At 32.7% G+C, this 21,831-nt stretch overlaps 1 protein-coding gene across 6 annotated transcripts in view; it reads left to right on the top strand.

The window, feature by feature from the left end:
* The window catches only part of LOC132759471 (uncharacterized), a 53,627-nt gene extending 35,721 nt beyond the window's left edge, over positions 1 to 17,906 (top strand). For all 6 annotated transcript variants that reach the window (XM_060751239.1, XM_060751240.1, XM_060751243.1 and 3 more), the window contains 5 exons: positions 3,685 to 7,376; positions 11,169 to 11,317; positions 12,131 to 14,794; positions 16,986 to 17,141; positions 17,670 to 17,906. In XM_060751239.1, the coding sequence (XP_060607222.1) occupies positions 3,685 to 7,376; positions 11,169 to 11,317; positions 12,131 to 14,794; positions 16,986 to 17,141; positions 17,670 to 17,827 (6,819 nt within the window). In that variant the 3' untranslated portion in view covers positions 17,828 to 17,906. The remainder of the gene's footprint in view (positions 1 to 3,684; positions 7,377 to 11,168; positions 11,318 to 12,130; positions 14,795 to 16,985; positions 17,142 to 17,669) is intronic.
* The last annotated feature ends 3,925 nt before the right edge of the window (positions 17,907 to 21,831 follow it).

The following is a 21,831-nucleotide window of genomic DNA, read 5'->3' as shown; positions in this document are numbered from 1 at the left end:
AGTAAATGTTAACGTTGTATTTACAGGATTTATAAAGGTAATATTTAGCAAAACTGAGTATTAAAATTCATTGTAAATATCATATCCTATGCAGTCATCGAATTTAGCACTGGCCTGGTGGCCCATGGCCAGTGCAAATTAGTTTGGATCAGTACGTGTAAATTTTATGAATTTTTAGTTAAATACATAGTAGAACAGGGCTACAAATAACATTTTGTATATATTGGGTGATTTGTGATCTATTGGGTTTATTCTATTTTCTTAGAGTTAATTCTGTATTTTTTACCCTACCCTCTCTAACCATTTGGGTTTTAAAGCACGAGTTCATGTATTTTACCCAAAATTTCTGACCTTCATTGTAGACTATGGTAATAAAAAAGCTACTTACTACTATGCTATATGGAGATTTCCAAGTATGTAGTTTACCATCATTATCTACCGCATTCCTTTCATAGACATACCTGCCAGAAGCTTTTGTGCACTCTTGCTGATGACACCATGGTCACTTGTAGTGAAAAATAACCAGCTCTGCCCATGAATGAAAGGTTTTGAGATTATCATTAGGTTGGATGTGAGATTTGGTACTGATATGATACAATTAAAAGTATTACAGAATATACATGTGAACATTTTTTCTTTCAATCATATTTAACCTTGAATACCTTTTCATCATTATGTGTTTTAATGTCTGAAGGCTATTTGAGGTTTTAACTGCCTTTTGCTGATTAATAATGATAACAATTTAACTGATACTTTACAAAAAATGGTCTGTAATTATTTTTAAAAGTGACAGAAATCTGATCAGTGTACAATGTTGTGTGTTGTTTTTTTCATTGACAAAATCGGATGATTTCCTTTACCTGAATTAAAAAAGAATTAGGCAGAATATGACCTTGAATTTATTTGTGGTTTAACCTTAGCCTTATTAAAATGGAGAAACAGAATGTCATTTGTAAGCAGTTGAAATGTATCTATTTCATATAAAGTTGCATATCCTACAGTGCATTTAAAAGGCAGATTGTGATATTTTTAGAAAATGAATTGTATAATTATGTACAATATATTCATATCTATGATAATTGCGAACATTTATTGTATAATAATATCACTTATGTATAATCCAATCATTAATTTTTAGATAGTTAATCATACTTAATGAGTTACTTCCCTTTCTCTTTGATTTAGCTGGTCAGAGAATCAGTGTCTTTTAAAAGAGTTACTTCCCTTTTGCATGTTAAAAAAATCGAGATCATTTTTACATTACATTTCAAATGAACGTAATATCCTTTCAAAGTCCCAAGGTCAATGTCAAACTCTGCCGAAACTAAAAATTCTAAGGTCAAGAAAAAAGACCTCAACTTGAACCAGACTGGCATATTCCTAAAACTTTATTCGACACAATTTTAAACTTCATAATGAGAGTGTTTGCGGGCGATAACATGATGTTGGGAAGGTGTTCGAGGACAAACATCATGTCCCTTCAATCATGTTTCCCCGTGATTCAGCTATGTCAACTTGTAAACATGTGAAAACACTGTCATTTTTCACTGACATAACTGATAAAAGGAATACATTTGTCTAAAAATATTTAGTTAATAGATCAGTTGAATCAACAATAGAGATTAAATAAGGAATGATTTAACACTGAAAATATTGGTGCAAAATGTTCAATGACTATGTAAAATCATGTTAGTTTTTTTCTGCTTTTTATTGGATGAATTTTTATGGGTGAATGAAAGCATAAATATGATAAAATTGAGGATAAGTAACAGTGTAAGAAATTAGGAGTTGAATCGACTAGGCTGGTCGGGCTACCAGATTGGAATATTCACTAGCCCAATAGACATTTCACTAGCACGATTCATTTGTTCAAATCAGTTTTTTATATTGCCTCTGAAAATGCAATAGCCTGGTCGGGCTTGTTACTGTGAAAAGTTGGTAGCCCGAGGAGAAATTTAGTAGTCTTGGGCTATAGGACTACTGCTAATTTCGAACACTGAAGTAACTGTTGTCGCCTTGAGATAATTGACCCATCAGAAGAACTTCTGAGTTCTCTAAAAATGTATAACCTGCTTTCATAATGATTTATTCTGCATGATTTGAATTTTTTATCAAGTGTCACTGAATGTGACTTTACATCGCTGGTGTCTGATAGTTGTGCAAAGTATAAAAGAGTAACCCCCCTTTTTTGGACACATGTAACCTTCAATTTCATTGGTCATGGATAATTCCTTGAAATTACATTAAAGTCTGATATCTTTGTCTACGAGTAACTCAAGGGAGAGTAAATTCAATGCTATAAGGGGAAACACTGTTGCAAAATAGACATCAACCGTCATAACCACTGAAGCATGGACTCCCAAAACATTAATAAAATGCTATTTCACTATATACTGTAATGACTTTGCAATGATTAAAGACCTATTGAAATGTTTGATTGAAACTATCATGTTTATTCTATTCATCAAAACATGACATATGATCCCTCAAACATTGACATTGATTATGTTTGTTGAAATGTTATTGGTGTGTATCACAATGTTTTTCGGGCAATATATTGGCAATATATTTTCAATTTACGGATTTTCAATTTGGGAATGATACTAGGTCGGGTCAAAAAATATTTTAAAGACATTATTTATATGTGCAAAATAGTTTGTTTTTTTAAGACAGAAAACCAAGAAATTTGATTCTGTTTGTGTCGTCTTTGATTTGAATTGACTAGAGGTAGGAGCAAAATGTTTAAATCATAGATCCAGATTGAAAACAGGGAGTTAGTTTAAAATACAATTCTCAATGAAGGACATACTTTTATAAGGTTATATGAATAGAACAAGGTTTTTTATCTTTACTTAATGTATGATTTGAAAGATTGGTAATACAGATTATGATATAACTTCTGTGACATTTCAGTGAGAACCATACGTCTAGACAAAAAAATTGGCGTCTGCCAAAAGTTCTTTATTTAATGTATGGACTTTTCTTTCCTCCATATGAAGACCTGATATTTCAAAATGGATTAAATCGTTATTTAGTACCTCTGTCATAAAGTCTTCATAGATTGAACAATGGTTCACTTGTCTCCAAATAACAGTTGTTATCTGTAGAAGAACACTATACTACTACATAATAAAATTTGTTGAAATTTTTTTTTTGTAATTATATCTTTTTACAAAAATGTTAACAACAAAATGAAAAAATTTAAAGTTTTCATTTTACTAAAACTTTTAAGTGGACTCACGATGAGGTGAGAGATAAAACAATAGTTTGAATGTCTGATGGTATTTATTTTTGTATGTGTGGAAATATTTGTGAAACAATATAGCCAGTGTTTCAGAGGCAGACGGAGCTTCAAAATTGAGTGTGAATTTATGAAAACTTAAAATATCATAATTGCACTTTATTACCATTTATAAATTTGCCGATGTTAAGAGTGGTAGTTAGGAGTGGATAATATTTACATTATTTTCAGTGCATATGAATAAAGCTGAATGTGATTAAATGAATTTGAATTAAGTGTAAAATATTAATTTATACATGTATGAAACACGGATAATATTAAATTATATTTTAAACTTGTAAATGCTATTGCCAATAATGAGTTTGTTTGTAATAAGCCGTTATGATTGAGTAACGAAAAATATTTAGAAGGTTGGTTTAATATTCTGTGTTTTATATTTTCAGATCAAAAGAATTCTTCCAAGTGGTTCAGCTGCTCATTCGGATGAACTTCAGGTCGGTGACCGACTGATAAAGTGTAATGGAACCAGCTTGCGGGCTTTAAAACAGAGTCAATGTTTGGATATCATTAAATCGGCAAGCAGTAGTGGAACTCTAGACTTTGAAGTAGTTCGACCAGTGTATAATGGATCGTCTATGGAAATATCTGTAACGGTGAATAACGGAACTAATAGTTATTCAAAATTACCATCATTTGATCCTTCGCAGTATAGTTTAAAGTCACAAAGTTACGATCGTAACGTAGATGTTGTTGTAACAAGTGAAAGCGAAGATTATTTAACTGTTAGTGAGGACGAATATTCTAGAAGTGGTCGGTTAGCGGATATTCCGGAAGTTGAAGCAAATGAAGTGTTTGTGAGTAATAGTGTTAGATTAGCATATCAAGCACCGTTAAATACTTTAGAAGAGGAAACGACAGGACCTGAAAGTGACCTTTCTCCTAGAAATGTGGATATTGTTGAGACTGAAAATATTAAAATAGTTGATCTAAATAAAATAGATACATCCCCATATCATATTCCAAACAAACAAGACAGTAAGAAGAAAACTGACCTAAAGCAATACAAAATAGTGCCAAAATTTGAAAAGGACCTGAAAGCTTCAGAATTAGGGCAGAATATTTTAAAAAGTGATATTGATGCTATTAGTGTAACAAGTGTAAGTTCGCAAAACTCGGTGCCTGTGAGTGACCGTGAGAAGAAAAGTCCAAGATCACCAGTTCCAAGATCTGACCTTGATCAAATTAGTCCAAGGTCACCAATACCAAGGTCTGACCTCGATCAAATTAGTCCAAGGTCACCAGTACCAAAGACAGATATTGATACCGTTTCTTTGAGTTCATCATTTTATTCAAGACAGTCTCAAAGTCCAAGGTTTGACTCTGGGCATATTAGTCCAAGGTCACCAATTCCAAACACTGAAATTGATAAATTAAGTGTAGCATCTTATACAAAACGACAGCAAGTTCCTAGTGAAAGTGACTCATCACATTTAAATTTGCCATATAACTATCCATCAGAAAGTGTTGGTCAAAATATTTTGGTCAGTGATACTGAAGAGACTAGGTACAACCCACTTTATGAAGATAGCAATATAAGTGAATACTCTGATTCAGAAACCCAGGAAGTGTTCCAAAATAAATCTGATCGAGAAGAAAATAGGGTCAACCCTCCATCAGATATAGATAAGTTGAGTGTAGGGTCAAATAGAACTCTTACGCAATCTGAAATAGACCAAGTGAGTGAAAATTCAGATAACGAAGGTATCGCAGTGCCGCCTCCTGCAGAATTTTCCGACAGCCATTATATTGACAGTGAAGAAAATCCTGTAACATATATTGATGATTTCATAAACGAAAGTAATTCATCAGTAGAAATCCAACCTGTTCATGACCAAAGAATTTTTTCACGTAAGGCCAAGTCAAATTTAGATAGTCTTAAAAACCTTTCATCTGATGTGGAGCATTTTGAAAATGATCATGATGCACATCTAGCCTTTAATTCAGAATTGACTGCACCATTTGATATTGTTTTGCAAGAACAAGGAATTTGTGTTCATTCTGGTGATGAAAGTATTGATGAGTTTGAAGATATTCAAAATAACCAGATTTTACAAGTTGTAACTAGCTATGACAATGGCACAGTGTTGATATCACAGTTTGAGCCTGATCATTCAAGAGAAAAAACTGACTCTCCAGCTTATTGCATAACAAGTTTTGAACATTCTGATAACACAATGGATCATAATAGTGAAGCTATGCTTAAAGATGCTCTAGATATGGAGTATGAAAATCTTCCTGAGTCGGCTAAATTTGAGGCAAGATTGAAATTAGGGGATAATGTTCCAAATGGAGATGGTGAACTTGATAATCCTGAATATGTAAATGAAAATGCTGTGGCTGAAAATATTGCTAAAGAGATTGCAAAGAATGAGCAAGGAAATTATGGATATTATATGGAGTCGGACGATGAACCGGACAGTTTTCCTGAACAAGATGCACCAGAAGATGCTCCAGATTTACCTGATATGCCTCCCCCACCTATGATGAATAATACCGACAAATATTTGGAAAATGATGTAACTGTTAGTATTGAAGGAAATAGAAATGAAAATAGTTCTGGTTCTGACAGTAATTGGACATTTAAAACTAAGCTATCAGAAAATGAAAGAATAAATAAAATTTTAAATAGGATTAATGGAGAAACTCAAGTAATAAAACCAGTTAAAATTGATAGAAAAGTTGTGATTCCTATTTCACATGGACGTAATGAAGAACAAAACGAAGATGATGTTATTGTGCCAGTAAGAGTGAAAAGAAAAGTTAGACTACAAATTCCTAGTGATAGTGATGAAAAAGAGGATGATGATGTCATTGTACCGGTGAGTGCTAAACGAAACTTTAAGCTTCCAGAAACCTTCGTGGACAGAGCCCCTTCACCGAGAAATGATATTGAAAATATAGAAATAAAAATCGAGAAAAAAGTACCTCCGCCAACTCTCCCAAAACCAAAGAGGAATATTATACGTGTCAATGCAGGTGATAGTGAACATGTTGGAGTTAAGGAAGAAATAATTACACCTAAAGAGGTGAAGAAAGATAACACAAAACAATTAGCAAATGTGATAAATGTTATCAATGCATTAAAAGCTGGTGCTAAAAATAAAGACCCAGATGTTATAGATAAAATAGAAAAATCAGAAGCTAAAGATAGAGCCAAGTCTGTGTTCAGTTCTGTGATAAAGGTTGCTGGAAAGGACGTTGCACCAGTTGAAATGTCTCCTCCAAAGCAGGAGCAGATCTCTACATCCCGTGATGAAATATCATTTTCTAAACAGCCTCGTATAGAGGCTTCACCACCAAAACAAGATACCATTGAAGAAATAAAAGATGTAATTACAAAACCAACACCAAAAAAACGAATGAAAGTAGATGCAGTCCCTGCAGAAATACCAGAAAAACCTCCAACATTGCCTGAAACAGAAGTTCCTGTGCAAAAAACAAGTATAACTGTTGAAAAACAAAAAGACTCAAATGATCAAAATGCTGAGACCACATATGATATTGTCAATAAGTCACCGATTTCAGTTCCTCCATTAAATTTGGAGTTTACATCAAGTGCTAATATTGATTCTGTATCACCAAAAAGTAATAAATCAGGGGGTAATTCTCCAACATACAAAACAACCATTGGAGTACCTAAACCGGAGTCTACTGTTAACAAACCATCAGAACCTGCTCACCAGACTTCAATTGATGTTAAATCTAATACATCAGAAATCAAAAATACTTCACAACCTAAGGATTTAGTAAAACTGGCACCAACACCACAGATCAAACCACTGTCTCAAATTAAACCATTAAGCTTCAATCCGAAATCTTTGTCTCAGACAAGTGTAAAAAGACCTGTGCAATATAAAACTTCTATAGGGGTAAAACCAGGACTTTCGTCTCTAAGCAAACCAGGTTCGCAGAAAGCTGACCATCCAATCAAACGCATGGAATCATTACCATTTGAAGTTTCCATCTTGAAAGGAATTCTTGGAATTGGAATTAAGACAGTAATGACTCCTGAAGGTCATGTCAAGGTCACAGAAATTCTACCCAATGGACCAGTTGGAAGGGAAGGAAATATCAAGTAAGAAAATTTACATTTTTTTTTACATATATTTGATACTCATTTTCTGTACGTTCATATCCTTAAGGAAATGCATTAAGAATGATGTAAGTACACTAAGGAAAGTTAAGAATAATTATTAGTCCTTTAAACCCTACTGGAAACAAAAGTGATTTAGCCTTTGCCACCAGTATCATAGGGTAAGCAGACTTACCCTAACCAGGCTCTATACTATTGATACATTATAGCTCAGTTTTTATATCCCATAAACTTTGAATGGACTGTTCCAAATTCAAATAAGGGCAAATCCATTGCACAAATTCTGCAGGTTACAGTTTTAGGGAAAAAGGCCAAGAAACAAATAGTTTTAATTTCATGCCTTAAAAGGAAATATGACAACGTAATTTGGTAATGTATATTGTCACCTTAGTGCAATAACTTGTTAACTTCTATAAAGTTTAGAAGGACTTAACCCATTACTGCACTAAGGTGACGATATAATGATATATGAGAATGGCGGATACTTGAATCTATGTTTTAATGCATAGAAGTTTGACATATTTATGATCTATTTATGTATGTTAAACCGAGGTGAAGAGAATGAAATTGTTCCAGCAAGTATTCCCTATTTGCATTTTGAAAATTGGCTATATTACTGTTGATATAGAATATTAAAATTACCATACGTCTTCTAATGAATGAACTCTCTGAAATCTAAATTTTGTACCAATTGATCTTGGGTCTACACTGTTTGCTATTCAGTCAGTATATTTTGAAATTTTCCCGAAAAATGATGAATGGTTTAGTCTAGATTGAAAGTGGAACAGGTCCATATAGAATATTAAGGGTGGTATTAGGTTTAATTGTACAGCAGGGGTTTATTTAAGCGGACGCCCGCTTGCCCGCGTCGAGTAGAAATCGCTGCGGGCAAGTGAAATTTGAAAGCAAATTGCCCGGCGGGCAAGTGAATTTTCGTTATGCCTTCTATTAGCTTTGATATCCTTTGCCGATAATACTTTTCTTTCCGTTCATATTACAGTCAAACAAGTGTATTTTTAACTGTTTCTGATTGTAGTTGGACTCCTATCAACCCATCAAATTACGTAAAAAAAACTTTTTCCATTTTGCTTTCCTTTCAAAATGGCGGGCGGCTCCGAAACTTTTCCCATTTTTAAAAGAAAAAAAATCTACAGCAATTAAAGAAAAAGCCACGGCAAAGAAAACAGCTGATTTTCTGAATAAAAAGCATAAAATCACAAAAATTCAAGATGAGTTATGTCAATAAAGACTGACACAACTGCAAGGTTCAAGAAAGAACAGAAAAATCGGGCCGTAAAAATCTACTCCTTTGAATCCTGTACGCTATTGTTTTCTTCATACAGTCAAAATTTAACTAACTGGCGTCAACTCATTTGCAATAGGCCTATAGATTTTTTTTAAAATTCGTCACCAGTAATCTTTTTTACACAAATCTTGACGAAAAATCATAATTATAAGTCTTGAACTGTTGTTAATTTATTTTCCTTTCTCCCCTACGGCAATGTTTGAAAATATTCTTACCTATTAATAAACAGAATAAAATAATCCATAAAATGTTTAAAATCCTTTTTGGTAAATCACAGCATATTGTGTTACTATAAGTTATCTGAGGTCATTCTAGGTCATGCTTAATTTACGACCAAAACAGAAAAAACCTCCTTAGGTGAAACATACAGCAAATGACGTATATTTCGTCTGACAGTTCTTTGAACCAGTCAGTGCTCTGAACTGTATGATTACTGCATGGGGTGAGTCCCTTTGATGTGACATAGGTTAAAACTTCAAATAAATTTTAATACAAACAGGGAGGATAGGAATCAGACAGATCAATTTAAATTGAGTATAACACATCCTGTCATGGACTTGGAGCAACTTGTTGTTTTTAAAAATGAAATAAATTTGAAAGGTACATTACTAGTTTGGTAATGCAAACAAAGCAAACATATTTTTGATATTTTACATTGTTTGAAATCAACAATAAACATTTAAAACCTAGCACAATTTTAACAATCAATGTACTGTTTCCTTTTTAATGTTGTTTTAGGGAATAAATATTTTTAAGGTGATAGCATCTGAATGTTAATATATTTTAAAAGTCATCTGGAATAGGGCCTAATTATTACCTGTAATTTTTATAAGCCTTAACAGATCATGTCGGACATGACTATTGTTAATCTTCACTTTCATTTTACTATTTTGATGTGAGGAATCCCCGACATTTAGGAGTTTTTCTAAATTAAATCTCAGGGATTTCTATTGGATCCCTGGCAAAGAAAGTTGTGTCAACCCCTAGACTATTGTGAATTAGCAAAAAAACATATGCAGTAGGGAATTTAGGACTATTTTACTATCTGAGGCATAAGTTGATAGGATCTGCAATAAATCTTATTTTAACCCATAATTTTTGCTTTGATTTTTAACAAACTTCACATTTAAGATCGGGCAACCTGTTTTTCCTGGGGGCAAGTAGATTTTCAAAGTTACTTGCCCTTCGGGCAAGTGAAAGTCAAAACCTTAAGTAAACCCCTGTACAGTTAGTGTCTAGGCAGACTGTTAAAAAATGTAGGCTGGCCTGAATGTCTACTGGTGGCATAAACTTGTAATTGTCTCAGTTAGCATGTAAAGATCTGATCTCTTAATTTGAGACAACATTTAACCATGGTAAATACTCTTATAGCTTAATTTTTAGACGCCGGCTCAGTGATCATAATAATTAGACTTTTTCTTCAACATTGTTGTAATCTTGCAACTGCTTTAATGTAGCCCATTCATCATTCAAACATTTTAAGTTATCAACATGAAAATTGGAATACTTGCTTAACATGACAAGATGCAGTTGTTAGACAAGGGACATTATTCTGAAAGCAATATTTTTGGAGTTATGCTCCTTTATGATTTAAAATTCTTAACAGACCTAAGCATTATATGCATATGCAAGCTCTTGTTGACAGTAATGGTCATATATAAGGCAACTCTATAATGGTTTTATCTTTGATATTTCCTCCTTGAGGTTGTTGGTCAAATACTTGTAAGTAATTTTGATTTAAATGTGGATCGAAATGGTATTTGAGGAAGGAGCCATAAATGAGAGGAATATATTTATATTTAGAAAACCAGTCCTGTTTTTAATAAATATGAATAAGTAATTTCTCTATGATGAATAAGCAATATACCAACAAATGTTTTTATTTAGTACATAAAAACATTGTCTCCTGACCTACTAAACCAGAAAATATTAGTCTAGATTACATAGAATATATTATTTTAGTTTGATTGTTTAGGAAGCTATTTATCCATGTATACTGTTGGCTTATTATAACTTAGACACAGTCTGTAATTTGTTCCTTCAGCCAACCAGTTCTAAACAATGAGAACAAAGATTATTGTCTGAGGAAAACAGCATTTCTCCTGATGGGGCTTGAATTCTCAGAGCCAGCTATCAGATATGTTAACCATTCAGACATTGTGATTCTAATATTTCAAGTCTAAGATTATGATAAATGTTTGTTTTTAATGAATATATCTTATATGTTACCTTTGAGTGAGATTTTTAAATATTTTATTAGCAGCATAAAGTGCAAGTGAAGATATTCTGTAACAAAATTACTTAAAGATACAGTTCATATTCACAAAAAAAAAAAAAAAAAATTGAGCTTAATGACAATATATCTTTTAAAAATTTTGATCAGGGACCAAACTTCTATAATCTCACTCAGTGATATGATTTATATCTAACTGATATTTTTATTTTTCAATGTCTGTATCTATTTACAGAGTAGGAGATTACATTCTGTCAATCAATGGTACCCAGCTCACTGGATTAACTAACGGCAAAGTTCAGCAGATATTAAGGCTGTTACCACGGGGACTGTCCAAGATTGTTGCATCTGCCGTCATCCCTGACCAAAATGCTGAAAGTTCTGGTATGATTGTTATTCTAAATTTAAAGCCGCATGCTTTCAGATGAGAAAAATAAATCTTTTAAGGTCTTGGGACTTAAGAGAACATATTTTTGATTAAAAAAATAAAATTATATATGTATAAGTATTCACATTCCAAAGGAAACATTGAAAAATTATAAAAAGTTGCTTATTTTACCATTTAGATATTTACCCCTTTACAAACCTAGAAGAGAAATTGCTGCAAATAAGACAATTAGACAAGTTGCATTTAGTATCTGTGAATAATGAATGCTTTGGGCTATTTTAAATCACTTAATTTGTGAGATTTGTAAGCCTGACAAAATATTTACTCTAATAAATTAATATTATGGTATTTCTGGAAATGGCAAATTTTAATCTCATAGGATCTTTTTGTATAGATAATAAACAGCACTTGCTTAGTTGAGCAAAGAAAGCAATAAAGTGAAATACATTGTATCTGAAAAAGTTTGAAAAAAAAAACATAAAAAAAATCCATTTAGCAATTTGCATATTATGTGCAAATTATGGGAGAATTTATGGTTTTTATTTATCACCACAATTTTACCATCAATATATTGAGCTATAAAATTAACATTAATCTAATGGTGTGTTTCTATATATGGGGTAAAGTATATAAAATCAATCATAACTTAATGATACATATCCATTTTTTCATGTAAAACAACAACTGTATCTTCTTGTTGTTATGTTGCTTTTTGTTGTTTAAAATGTTTGGATACCAAAATGTATATAAATGTAATAATTTAAAATATCTCTGTAAATATCATGATGGATCTAAATTTTATGTTACAGGAGATGCACAAGTGGAGAGGCCAGTGCTTGCAGCTCGCCAGTCACTTCCACCTTCAAACACAGAAAGATCCAAGTTATCACCTCGCCAATCATCTCCCTTGTCAACACCAAGGCAATCAACAATTACAACCAATCCAAATGCTTCAACATTGTTGTCAAGTCAACCAGTTCCTGCTCCAAGAGTTATACCAAGTCAACAAAGACAGGTAAAGTCACCACCCCCTGTAGCTCCAAAACCAGTTAGACGTCCTACAGTATTGGTGTCACCAGTTGTAGAGCCAAGGTCACCAGTTGTAGAGTCAAGGTCGCCAGTTGTAGAGCCAAGGTCACCAGTTGTAGAGCCAAGGTCACCAGTTGTAGAGTCAAGGTCACCAGTTGTAGAGTCAATGTCGCCAGTTGTAGAGCCAAGGTCACCAGTTGTAGAGTCAAGGTCACCAGTTGTAGAGCCAAGGTCACCAGTTGTAGAGCCAAGGTCACCAGTTGTAGAGTCAAGGTCGCCAGTTGTAGAGTCAAGGTCACCAGTTGTAGAGCCAAGGTCACCAGTTGTAGAGTCAAGGTCACCAGTTGTAGAGTCAAGGTCGCCAGTTGTAGAGTCAAGGTCACCAGTTGTAGAGTCAAGGTCACCAGTTGTAGAGTCAAGGTCACCAAGTGCATCACCAAGGCTAGATAAAGGTCAGACTACAATATTCCAGCACCAGAGACCATCCTCAACATCATCATCTACAGAATCTCCTGTTGTGTCACCAAGGCAACAAGAAGTTGTGTCACCACCTTCTGTGGCACCAAAACCACAAACAAATCAAAGCAAGCAAATTGATAGCCCAGTCAATGATCTCTCCAAACCAATTGAAGCTGAATTGTTTGTATCCATCAATGCAACAAATGAGAATTCACCTAAACCTGGTAGTAACAATATTTTACCAGGGTCAGTGAATTACGATGTCGTAGAAGGTGGTAATAAAACTAAATGGACAGCCGGGATGGTTTCCTCAGCAGATTTAAATGTTCCAGCTAAACAAAGTGAGATAAAAGGTAATTTAAATGTTGTAAGTGACACTGAATCACAAGAACCTGATGTTGTAAATGGCACAAACTCACCTACTCAAAGTGACAATATAGATAACTTAAAATCCCAAGTTCTTGACACAAATTGCATGAATGAACATTCACTATCAAAAACAAATGAAACTGATGATAATGTTATTAGTGAAGCTGTAGAAAAACTAAACGATTTAGGAAAAGACTTAGAAAGTTCACAAGTAGATGTTTCACTTCTAAGCAACAGGTCACGCACATTTAGTTCCAGCAGTAATGCCTCATCATACAACGATTTCAATGAATGTGATGTAGATGGTGAAAATATCCCTGAACAGATTGTGGAAGAAGAAGAAACTGACTTTACTGCCAAGCCAAGTTTACATGAGCAAATTAAAGCTGCGGAATATGAGTCAGACTTTGAAGAAGAAGAAGACAATGAGGAAAATACTAAAAATGAAACGGGTGATGGTGGTCTTGATATGGATCATTTGAAAACATTAGCTGCAAACATTGTGACTGGTGTCATTTCTTCAATAAAACCATCAGATTTTGAAAAGGTAACAACCAAAGATGAAGAAGCTGAAGAGGATTCAGATGATGCTCCTGAACTTCCAAGTGAAGCACCTCCAATGCCAACATCTCCTCCTCCCTCATTTGATGATATTCAAGTCCTGGAGACACAGGCTCCAACTCTACCTGAAGGTCCGCCTCCAATACCAGATACAGAAATCCCTGTTGTAGACACAGCCCAGACTACAGTTGTAGATCTAGCTCTTTATCCAGATTCGGATCACAGCAGTGAAGGTACCTTAGAAAACAAACCAGTAGAAGGAGAAAAGGAAGTGGGTGAATTAATAGATGTTGTACATATATATATCAGCACTTCATTGGATTCAGCTGCAACTTATGTCTCAGAATTAAAAGATACTGATGTTGAGCAAAATTGTATTTGTGATAATGCAGAAGTTGAAAATAATTCAGTCACTTTAAATAATGATATTCATTCTGATTCTTCTGTGCCACAGGTTATAGAAGATACAAGAGGTCAGGAAGATGATACATTTGAAGAAGCTGTTAACATTAGTCCTGCAAATGGTGATGAAAGTGATGAACTTAGTGTACATAAAGTGATTTATATGTATTCAAAGCTTGAAATGTCTCTGGATGAAGAGAATTCAAAAGTGTTTGATAATGTTAGTGAGGCAAATAATAATATAATAGACAAAGTTGCTGATATTGCAGCTGAAGAAGAAAACAATAAAGAGGCAATTATTGCAGCAAACACTAATAATGAAATTGTATATAAAGCTGACCTTCTGACTAATACATGTGAAAAAGAAAATGCTGATATTGAAAAAGATGTGCAATGTGAAATAGAATCAAATAAAGCTACTCGTAGGAAAGTAAATGGTCATTATGATAAAGTTTTTGAGGAAGCTTCTGAATCAAAAGAATCTGGTAAAAAAGAACCAACAAGTCCAAGATTAGAGTTACATAGTCCAAGGTCAGACTCCGACAGTCCAAGATCCGAAACAAAGTTTGCATCCAGAGTGGATAGAATACTGAGTGAAACAGAGGACCTGGGACGTGGAAAATGTAGCCCTGAGATAGACAAAATGATAAGAAGTAAGTACATTTAGATTTAAACTCACTTGTGCAGATTTTTCTTACTTGATAACTCAGGAATATAATGAAGTTTGAAACTGGTTTACATCTATTTCGTTTCAGTATTTTTTACAAGGTGTATTAAATTCTTTGGAAAAAAAACAACAAAAAACAGTTGTATAAGAACACTTGCAAGCTCTGCATTTGTCTTTTCATTTGATAAAGGAAGAGACATTGATGGGAATACTAAGTTTTAACATTTTTTAAGTTCTTTTGTATTAACACTGTTAATTTTGACTTTTTTAAGAAGTTTCAAATTGTGTCACAGTTCAGTAGTATTTGTACATGTTCATGAAATCCAAAAAGTTTAAGTAGCATAAATATAATTATATACATGAATCAATAAAGATTAAATTGAAATGCATAGTGGTTATGTACCAGTCTATTGTAGCCACACCCCACGCTGTCACAACGAAGGGCTGCCCCTAGGAAGGTTATGGAAATTGAGCAGAGATTTTACCTTATGGCTTTCCCTTAATTGATGGATAATTGTGGTTGTTTTGTTACCACTCCAAAATGGCCAAGGATGTGTCAAAATTGTAGTGCCAGGCTTTTAGTGGTGATATTTCATCATCTGGATGTTTCTACAGTGCATTGCTTTTACTGGGGATTCAAAAAAGCAACATATTTATTCCCTGCCATTTCCCCGGGATGGAGGGGCTGTTGTTTCAATTGACAAGTGCATAACATTAAACGTACAAGAAGTAAAATCAGACAAAATATCAGTCCTTACTGGGTAACATAAGTCTAAAACAGACTTGTGATATGCTGCAAAATCATTATTATTCATTGGGAATTAATTTTTCGTGGATAGATCAGTCCACAAAAATCCAACAAAATTTCATTTCTTCTGCTGTAAGATTATTTTGAATTGAATTATTTACATAAACATGATAAGTTTTTACATTAACAATCCACAAATTTAAGAACCCACGAAAAAGTTCTTTGGTACATAACCACGAAATTTCATGCACACAAAATTAAGTTTTCTCCATTAAAGCTACATTAAATAAATACATGTATGTAAAAATATTTTGCCGTCAAAAATCAAACATTCTACAGTTTCATTAATCTTTTTAACATTTTTATTGTAAATCTGTTCAGTGAAAGTAATCATCTTGTAAAAAGATTAAATTTGTATGAAAACAATGCGGAAATATACCGTTAAATTAGGACTGCTACTTATAGTCATGTTTGTTGATTTAAAATTGATGTAAGGATGATCCGAAGGCGGAGTTTCTCATGCAAACAGAAATTGTACTTCCCATTTCGCCACAATGAGGTTACCCATTTATATACTAATAAAACTCATTTTGGTTGTCTGGACACCAAAATAAGACCTGGAGTCGATATAAAACCCAATTTATTAATGAAATGTCGCTATTTAGTTTTTAGCTCGACTTTTCTATGAAAAGGGGAGCTATCCTACTCGCCCCGGCGTCGGCGTTGGCGTCACACCTTGGTTAAGTTTTTCGTACCACCCCACTTTATTTCAGAAGTATTACAAGTATGGCTTTGAAACTTACCATACTTGTTCACCATCATAACCTCCATCTACAGACAAGAGTACATAACTCTGTCAAGGTTTTTGACAGAATTATGGCCCTTTTTTGACTTAGAAAGTGTATTGAGCTTGGTTAAGTTTTTTGTACCACCTCACTTTATTTCAAAACCATTGGAGGTATTGCTTTGAAACTGACCATACTTGTTTACCATCACGACCTTCATCAACAGACAAGAGGACATAACTCTGTCAAGGTTTTTTGACAGAATTATGCCCCTTTTTGACTTAGAAAATACATTGAATATGGGTAAAATCCACTTATTGCCTTAACCCTTTGAGATATTGCTTTGAAACTTTTAATGCTATTTCACATCATTACCCCCATCTGTACGCAAGAGAAGGTAACTCTGTCAAGGATTTGTTTTAAAAATTAAGGCCTTTTATCGACTCATGGCCATTGTTCACTTTAAAAATACAGAGATTCTTGTATTGCCTTTTACTGCAAAAACTTTTTTTATTGGCAAGCAATAAAAAAGTCGAGCGCGCTGTCTTACGGACAGCTCTTGTTATGAAATATATTAAATGTAGCTTTAAGTGTGATGTTACACTATAACAAATTTATAATAAAGTTTGTGTGTATTTTTCTAGTGTATTCTACAAGTGATGAGCCAGCACTTGAAGGAGAAGGGGAGATAATGGAAATTGTTATCAGCAAGGGAGTTACTGGCCTTGGTTTTATTATCCAAGGAGGGAAGTCTACACCAAAAGGAGATTTGCCGATCTCTGTGAAACGAATCTTCAAAGGTAGTATGAGAATTTTTATTTTTTTTACCCTGAACCCGGTGAGCTCAGTAATTATTAAATTTCAAAATAAAAATTTTAGTTTCTAAAATAATTTCTTGAAGGAAAATGATATCTCCACTTTTCTTCTATTTCTTTCACTCAAGTGATGAAAAAGTCATCTCACATCATTTATATTTACCCATGATGCATCATTTCATGTTGATAATTCAAGCAAGAAACAACAGCGTCTATTCTAGGATCTGAAAAACGGAAAATTTTTATTGAATATTGAGAATTTATTACATTTGTTGATCTTTTTCCTTCCTATGTAAAATTTCCCCCCTGATTCTGAAAAAATAGGGGAGAATTCTCAAAAATATGAGTGAATCCCCCATCTCCCATCCTAGAATAGACACTGAGAAAATTGTGTAAGTGACAGAAATTAAACTTTAAAACAAAATTGATTTATTATTCCTTTCTGTTTTTAGAGACTATTAATATTTTTCTGCTAATTTTGCTATTGACTCGTTCCTATTCTTGCTATTTAAGGAGGTCCAGCAGACGGAGTGCTACAAGCCAGGGATGAAATTTTATCTGTAAACGGAGAGGATTTGTCGGAAATGAGACACACTGAGGCATGGAGTCATCTGAAATTTATACCTAGCGGAGATCTCGTGATGAAAATCAGACGCTATCAAATAGAATAAATAGACTGCCATTCTGTGAAGTTTTTTCTTGTGATATGAAGAATGTCTTGAAATAAGAAAATCTGTTAGTTTCGATGATTCTATGTAGCTTTGATTCAACTTGTTACGTCAAAATTAACTCTTACCATCTTAAAAATCTTAAATGGACTTTTCCATCTTTCAATCTGGACAAGACCATTTATGATTATTAGGGAAATTTTGAAAAAAATCTTTCCTGACTGAATAGTGTACAGTGCAGAACATGATTAGACGGCACATATTTGCCGTGCCAGCTGAACTTTGTCTGCACTGGTCACATGGCTATAATCTGTTGGTCAGCTGTTTAAACCTTAAAATGCATAAGAAGATATTAATGTGGTTCTGTACTTATTATTTGCAATAATTGAATTCATCTTCAACTACAGTAGCATGATTTACATTTTTTGTATGTTGTATACATTGAGCAATTATATTTCTTAACTGATCCATTTTTCGCCATTTAAAACTTTTTAAGAAATAAATTGTATCTTTGTATAATCTTCGTATATAATTGTGGTTATAATTATAATAATAATAATTATAATGAGCTGAATTTTGTAATTCACATGTGAAATGTAAGGAGATAATAATCACTCTTTAGACAAAAGGATGAAACTCTATATGACTGCAAAATCATTATTATTTGTGGGGAATTAATTTTTGTGGATATGTAAATCCAGGAATTTAAGATCCAATGAAATTTCATGTTGTCTGCTGTAAAATTATTTTGCATCACAATATCTACATTTTACCTTTGGAAAAATAAACAGTTCACGAATTTAAGAACACACAAAAATGTTTTTTTGTGACAAAACCACAAAATTTCAAGCTCACGAAATTAAATTAATTTACAGTCCTTCTTTGACATCACATGAATATAATTGTTCTTCATTCATACATGAATATAATTGTTCTTTATTCATACATGAATATAATTGTTCTTTATTCATACATGAATATAATTGTTCTTTATTCATACATGAATATAAATCTTCCTTATTCATACATAAATATAAATTTTCTTCATTCATACATGAATATAATTGTTCTTTATTCATACATGAATATAAATTTTCATTATTCATACATGAATATAAATGTTCTTTATTCATACATGAATATATTTGTTCTTTATTCATACATGAATATAATTGTTCTTTATTCATACATATATAATTTTCTAAATGAATATTAGTGATGATTTTATTCAGAAGTGACCCTTGTTGCTTTATAACATATATTTGTTTTATCATAACCCATAAATGTTTGTTACATCAATTGTTGTTATTGTTATATTTATTTCAGGAAATGTGTATCAAAAGAATGTTTTAATAAGAATTCAAAGATATTTGTAAAAAAAATTCTTTGAAGTGCATAGTCTGTTACACGGATGTCAGAGAACTAGATAAGATTGATTTAATTTCAGTTATTCACTTATTTTGTTGTTGTTGTTCTTTTTCCTGTTATTTAATTGGTTTTCTCAAAATGTTTAAATTATAACCAAGTGTTCTTTCACTGTTCCTGTTTTATGATATGTATTAAGTTGTGTAATTTAAATATTTACCGATAATTTCAAAGAGATGTTGATTCAGTTATGTAATGACTCTCGTACTTAATTAAAACTCCCCCACCGCAGCCCCACCCTCAATTGAATAATGATTTTCTATTTTTGATACCCCAGACAACTCACCTATTGGTATTTCATGGTCACTGTATCCCCAGAAGAAGGCCTACTTTCATTTAATATGCCTTCTTTATGCCCTAAAAAAATTGACCTAAATAAATATATGCCATACAAGAATAGCCTACTTCATGCTTGCATATTTTCTGTTTGATTTTCATTTCATATCCCAATCATAGACATAACATACTTGTATAGGGATAAACTGTATTGCGATAGACTGATATACTCACCTTGTAAAAACAGCGAAGAGTAAAGCTTTACATGTTACTTTTCAAACAACAGAACCATTATTTTTGACAAGAGTTATTGCCCCTTGGAACAAATCTTAATATTCATGAATAATCTTTTAATTATCATTTTCATACTAGATTTTAGTTTTTGAAATTGTTAATAGTTAGCATAGACTGAATAAAATTGTAAATTATTACAGAATGTGTGTTTGTAAAAATTTTGTTAAGGCTTAAATCAAATTTTTGTATGATTCACACATGTTCGAATTAAATTGTACACAAATATATATATTTTTCAAATAAGAAGGCTGTACATTGAATTGTACACACAGTTAGCTTTTTGTGTTTTGTAATTTAATATATAATTCAGAATTATTATTGTTCATGTTATTATAATATTAAAGGATAAAAATTTACAAAAAGGTTGTGTTGTTTTTCATTTGCCAATTTACTGGTTCCCCTTTTCCGGAATATTGACAGTTCTACTTTTCCAGAAGGTTAATGGTTCTATTTTACCAGAAGGTTCTACTTTTTCAGGAAGGATGAAGGGTTCTACTTTTCCAGAAGGTTAATGGTTCTACTTTTCTGGAAGGTTCTACTTTTCCCAAAGGTTGATGGTTGTACTTTTCCAGAAAAGTTGATGGTTCTACTTTTCCACAAAATTGATGGTTCTACTTTTCCAGAAATTGATGGTTCTACTTTATCTGGAAGGTTAATGGTTCTACTTTTCCAGAAGCTTCTACTTTTCCTGGAAGGTTGAAGGTTTTTACTTTTCTGGAAGGTTGTTGGTCCTACTATTCCGGAAGATTTACAAAAGGTAAATTGTTCTACTCGGGAGCTGGCTACTAAAGTATGATGAATATTAAACGATTAACAGATCCATATGAGATATTTAGTGTGTTAAGGGTTAAAGGAGATAATTGCAATGGAGCCATTGTTTGGTCTAACAGAAAGTACCATAAATTTAGGATAAATATTATTCATGATGCCATTTAAGATCAATTTTTTTAGGAAACCCCTTGGTCAATATAGAAGATCGCCACAAGAACATTTTGGTGATTGAAATGAAGAAAATATTCATTGATTGCTCATGAGGTAGTTAAGTAGGAAACACTTGTTAATTTGTGGAAGCAGTAGAAGGTTATCAAGACAATTTAATTTGTTTAGCTGATTTAACTTAATGCAGTTTAAAGACTTGAAATTAATGCAAATTAGGTTCATAATCAAAGGGAGGTAACTATTTCTGCAGTCGTATTAGTCTCCCTTGTTTTCAAATGCATTTCTGATTTATGCTAGGCCAAGGGAAAAACACGGTTTGTTTCCTATGCCCTACATTAGTATATTTTAAGAAGTACATGTATAATATATTTGGCGACAGGGATGATTACTGATCCTATACTGAACATATGGGGTGGAAAACCTCCCTTGGATTATTCAATATTTTGATTTTTTAGATCTTGGGACATAGCAAACAAATTGTGTTTTTACTTTGGCCACACATAAATCAGAGAAGCATTTGAAAACAAGGGAGACTAATCCATCATAAATATTTGATAAAAACATGTTGTTTGAAGCAGAAATAATTACTTCCCTTGAATTAAATAACACTAACATCTCCTATTTGGATATTTTGACGTCCTACAAGAAGTTATGCCATTGCTTGTTTTAAAATTTCATATTATTCTCTTAGATATTTGTAAAAAAAATTCTTTGAAGTGCATAGTCTGTAACATGGATGTCAGACAACTGGATAAGATTAGTTTTATTTCAGTTATTCACTTATTAATGACTGTTGTTGTTGGTTTCTTTTCCTGTTATTTAATTGGGTTTTTTTCTTCAAAATACTTAAATTATAACCTGGCCCCGTGTTCACTAACAAAAGATCAGGATCAGGATCAAGTGATCCTGATTTTATTTTCATTGTTTTATGTTACTAAAATTAATCATGCTTTCATAGAATTGAATGATATATATTCAAAATGTAAAATATTGCTGATTTGCAAAGAAACCAATCTATTTTGGGATAAAATCAACAAAAAACAAAACAAATACAAAAATTTTCAGATCAAAAT

This window comes from Ruditapes philippinarum, unplaced genomic scaffold, assembly GCF_026571515.1.
Source record: "Ruditapes philippinarum isolate M1 unplaced genomic scaffold, ASM2657151v2 ctg93_1_1_1_1, whole genome shotgun sequence".
In the NCBI taxonomy this organism is placed as follows: domain Eukaryota; kingdom Metazoa; phylum Mollusca; class Bivalvia; order Venerida; family Veneridae; genus Ruditapes; species Ruditapes philippinarum.
This window is presented reverse-complemented; position numbering and strand designations above follow the sequence as displayed.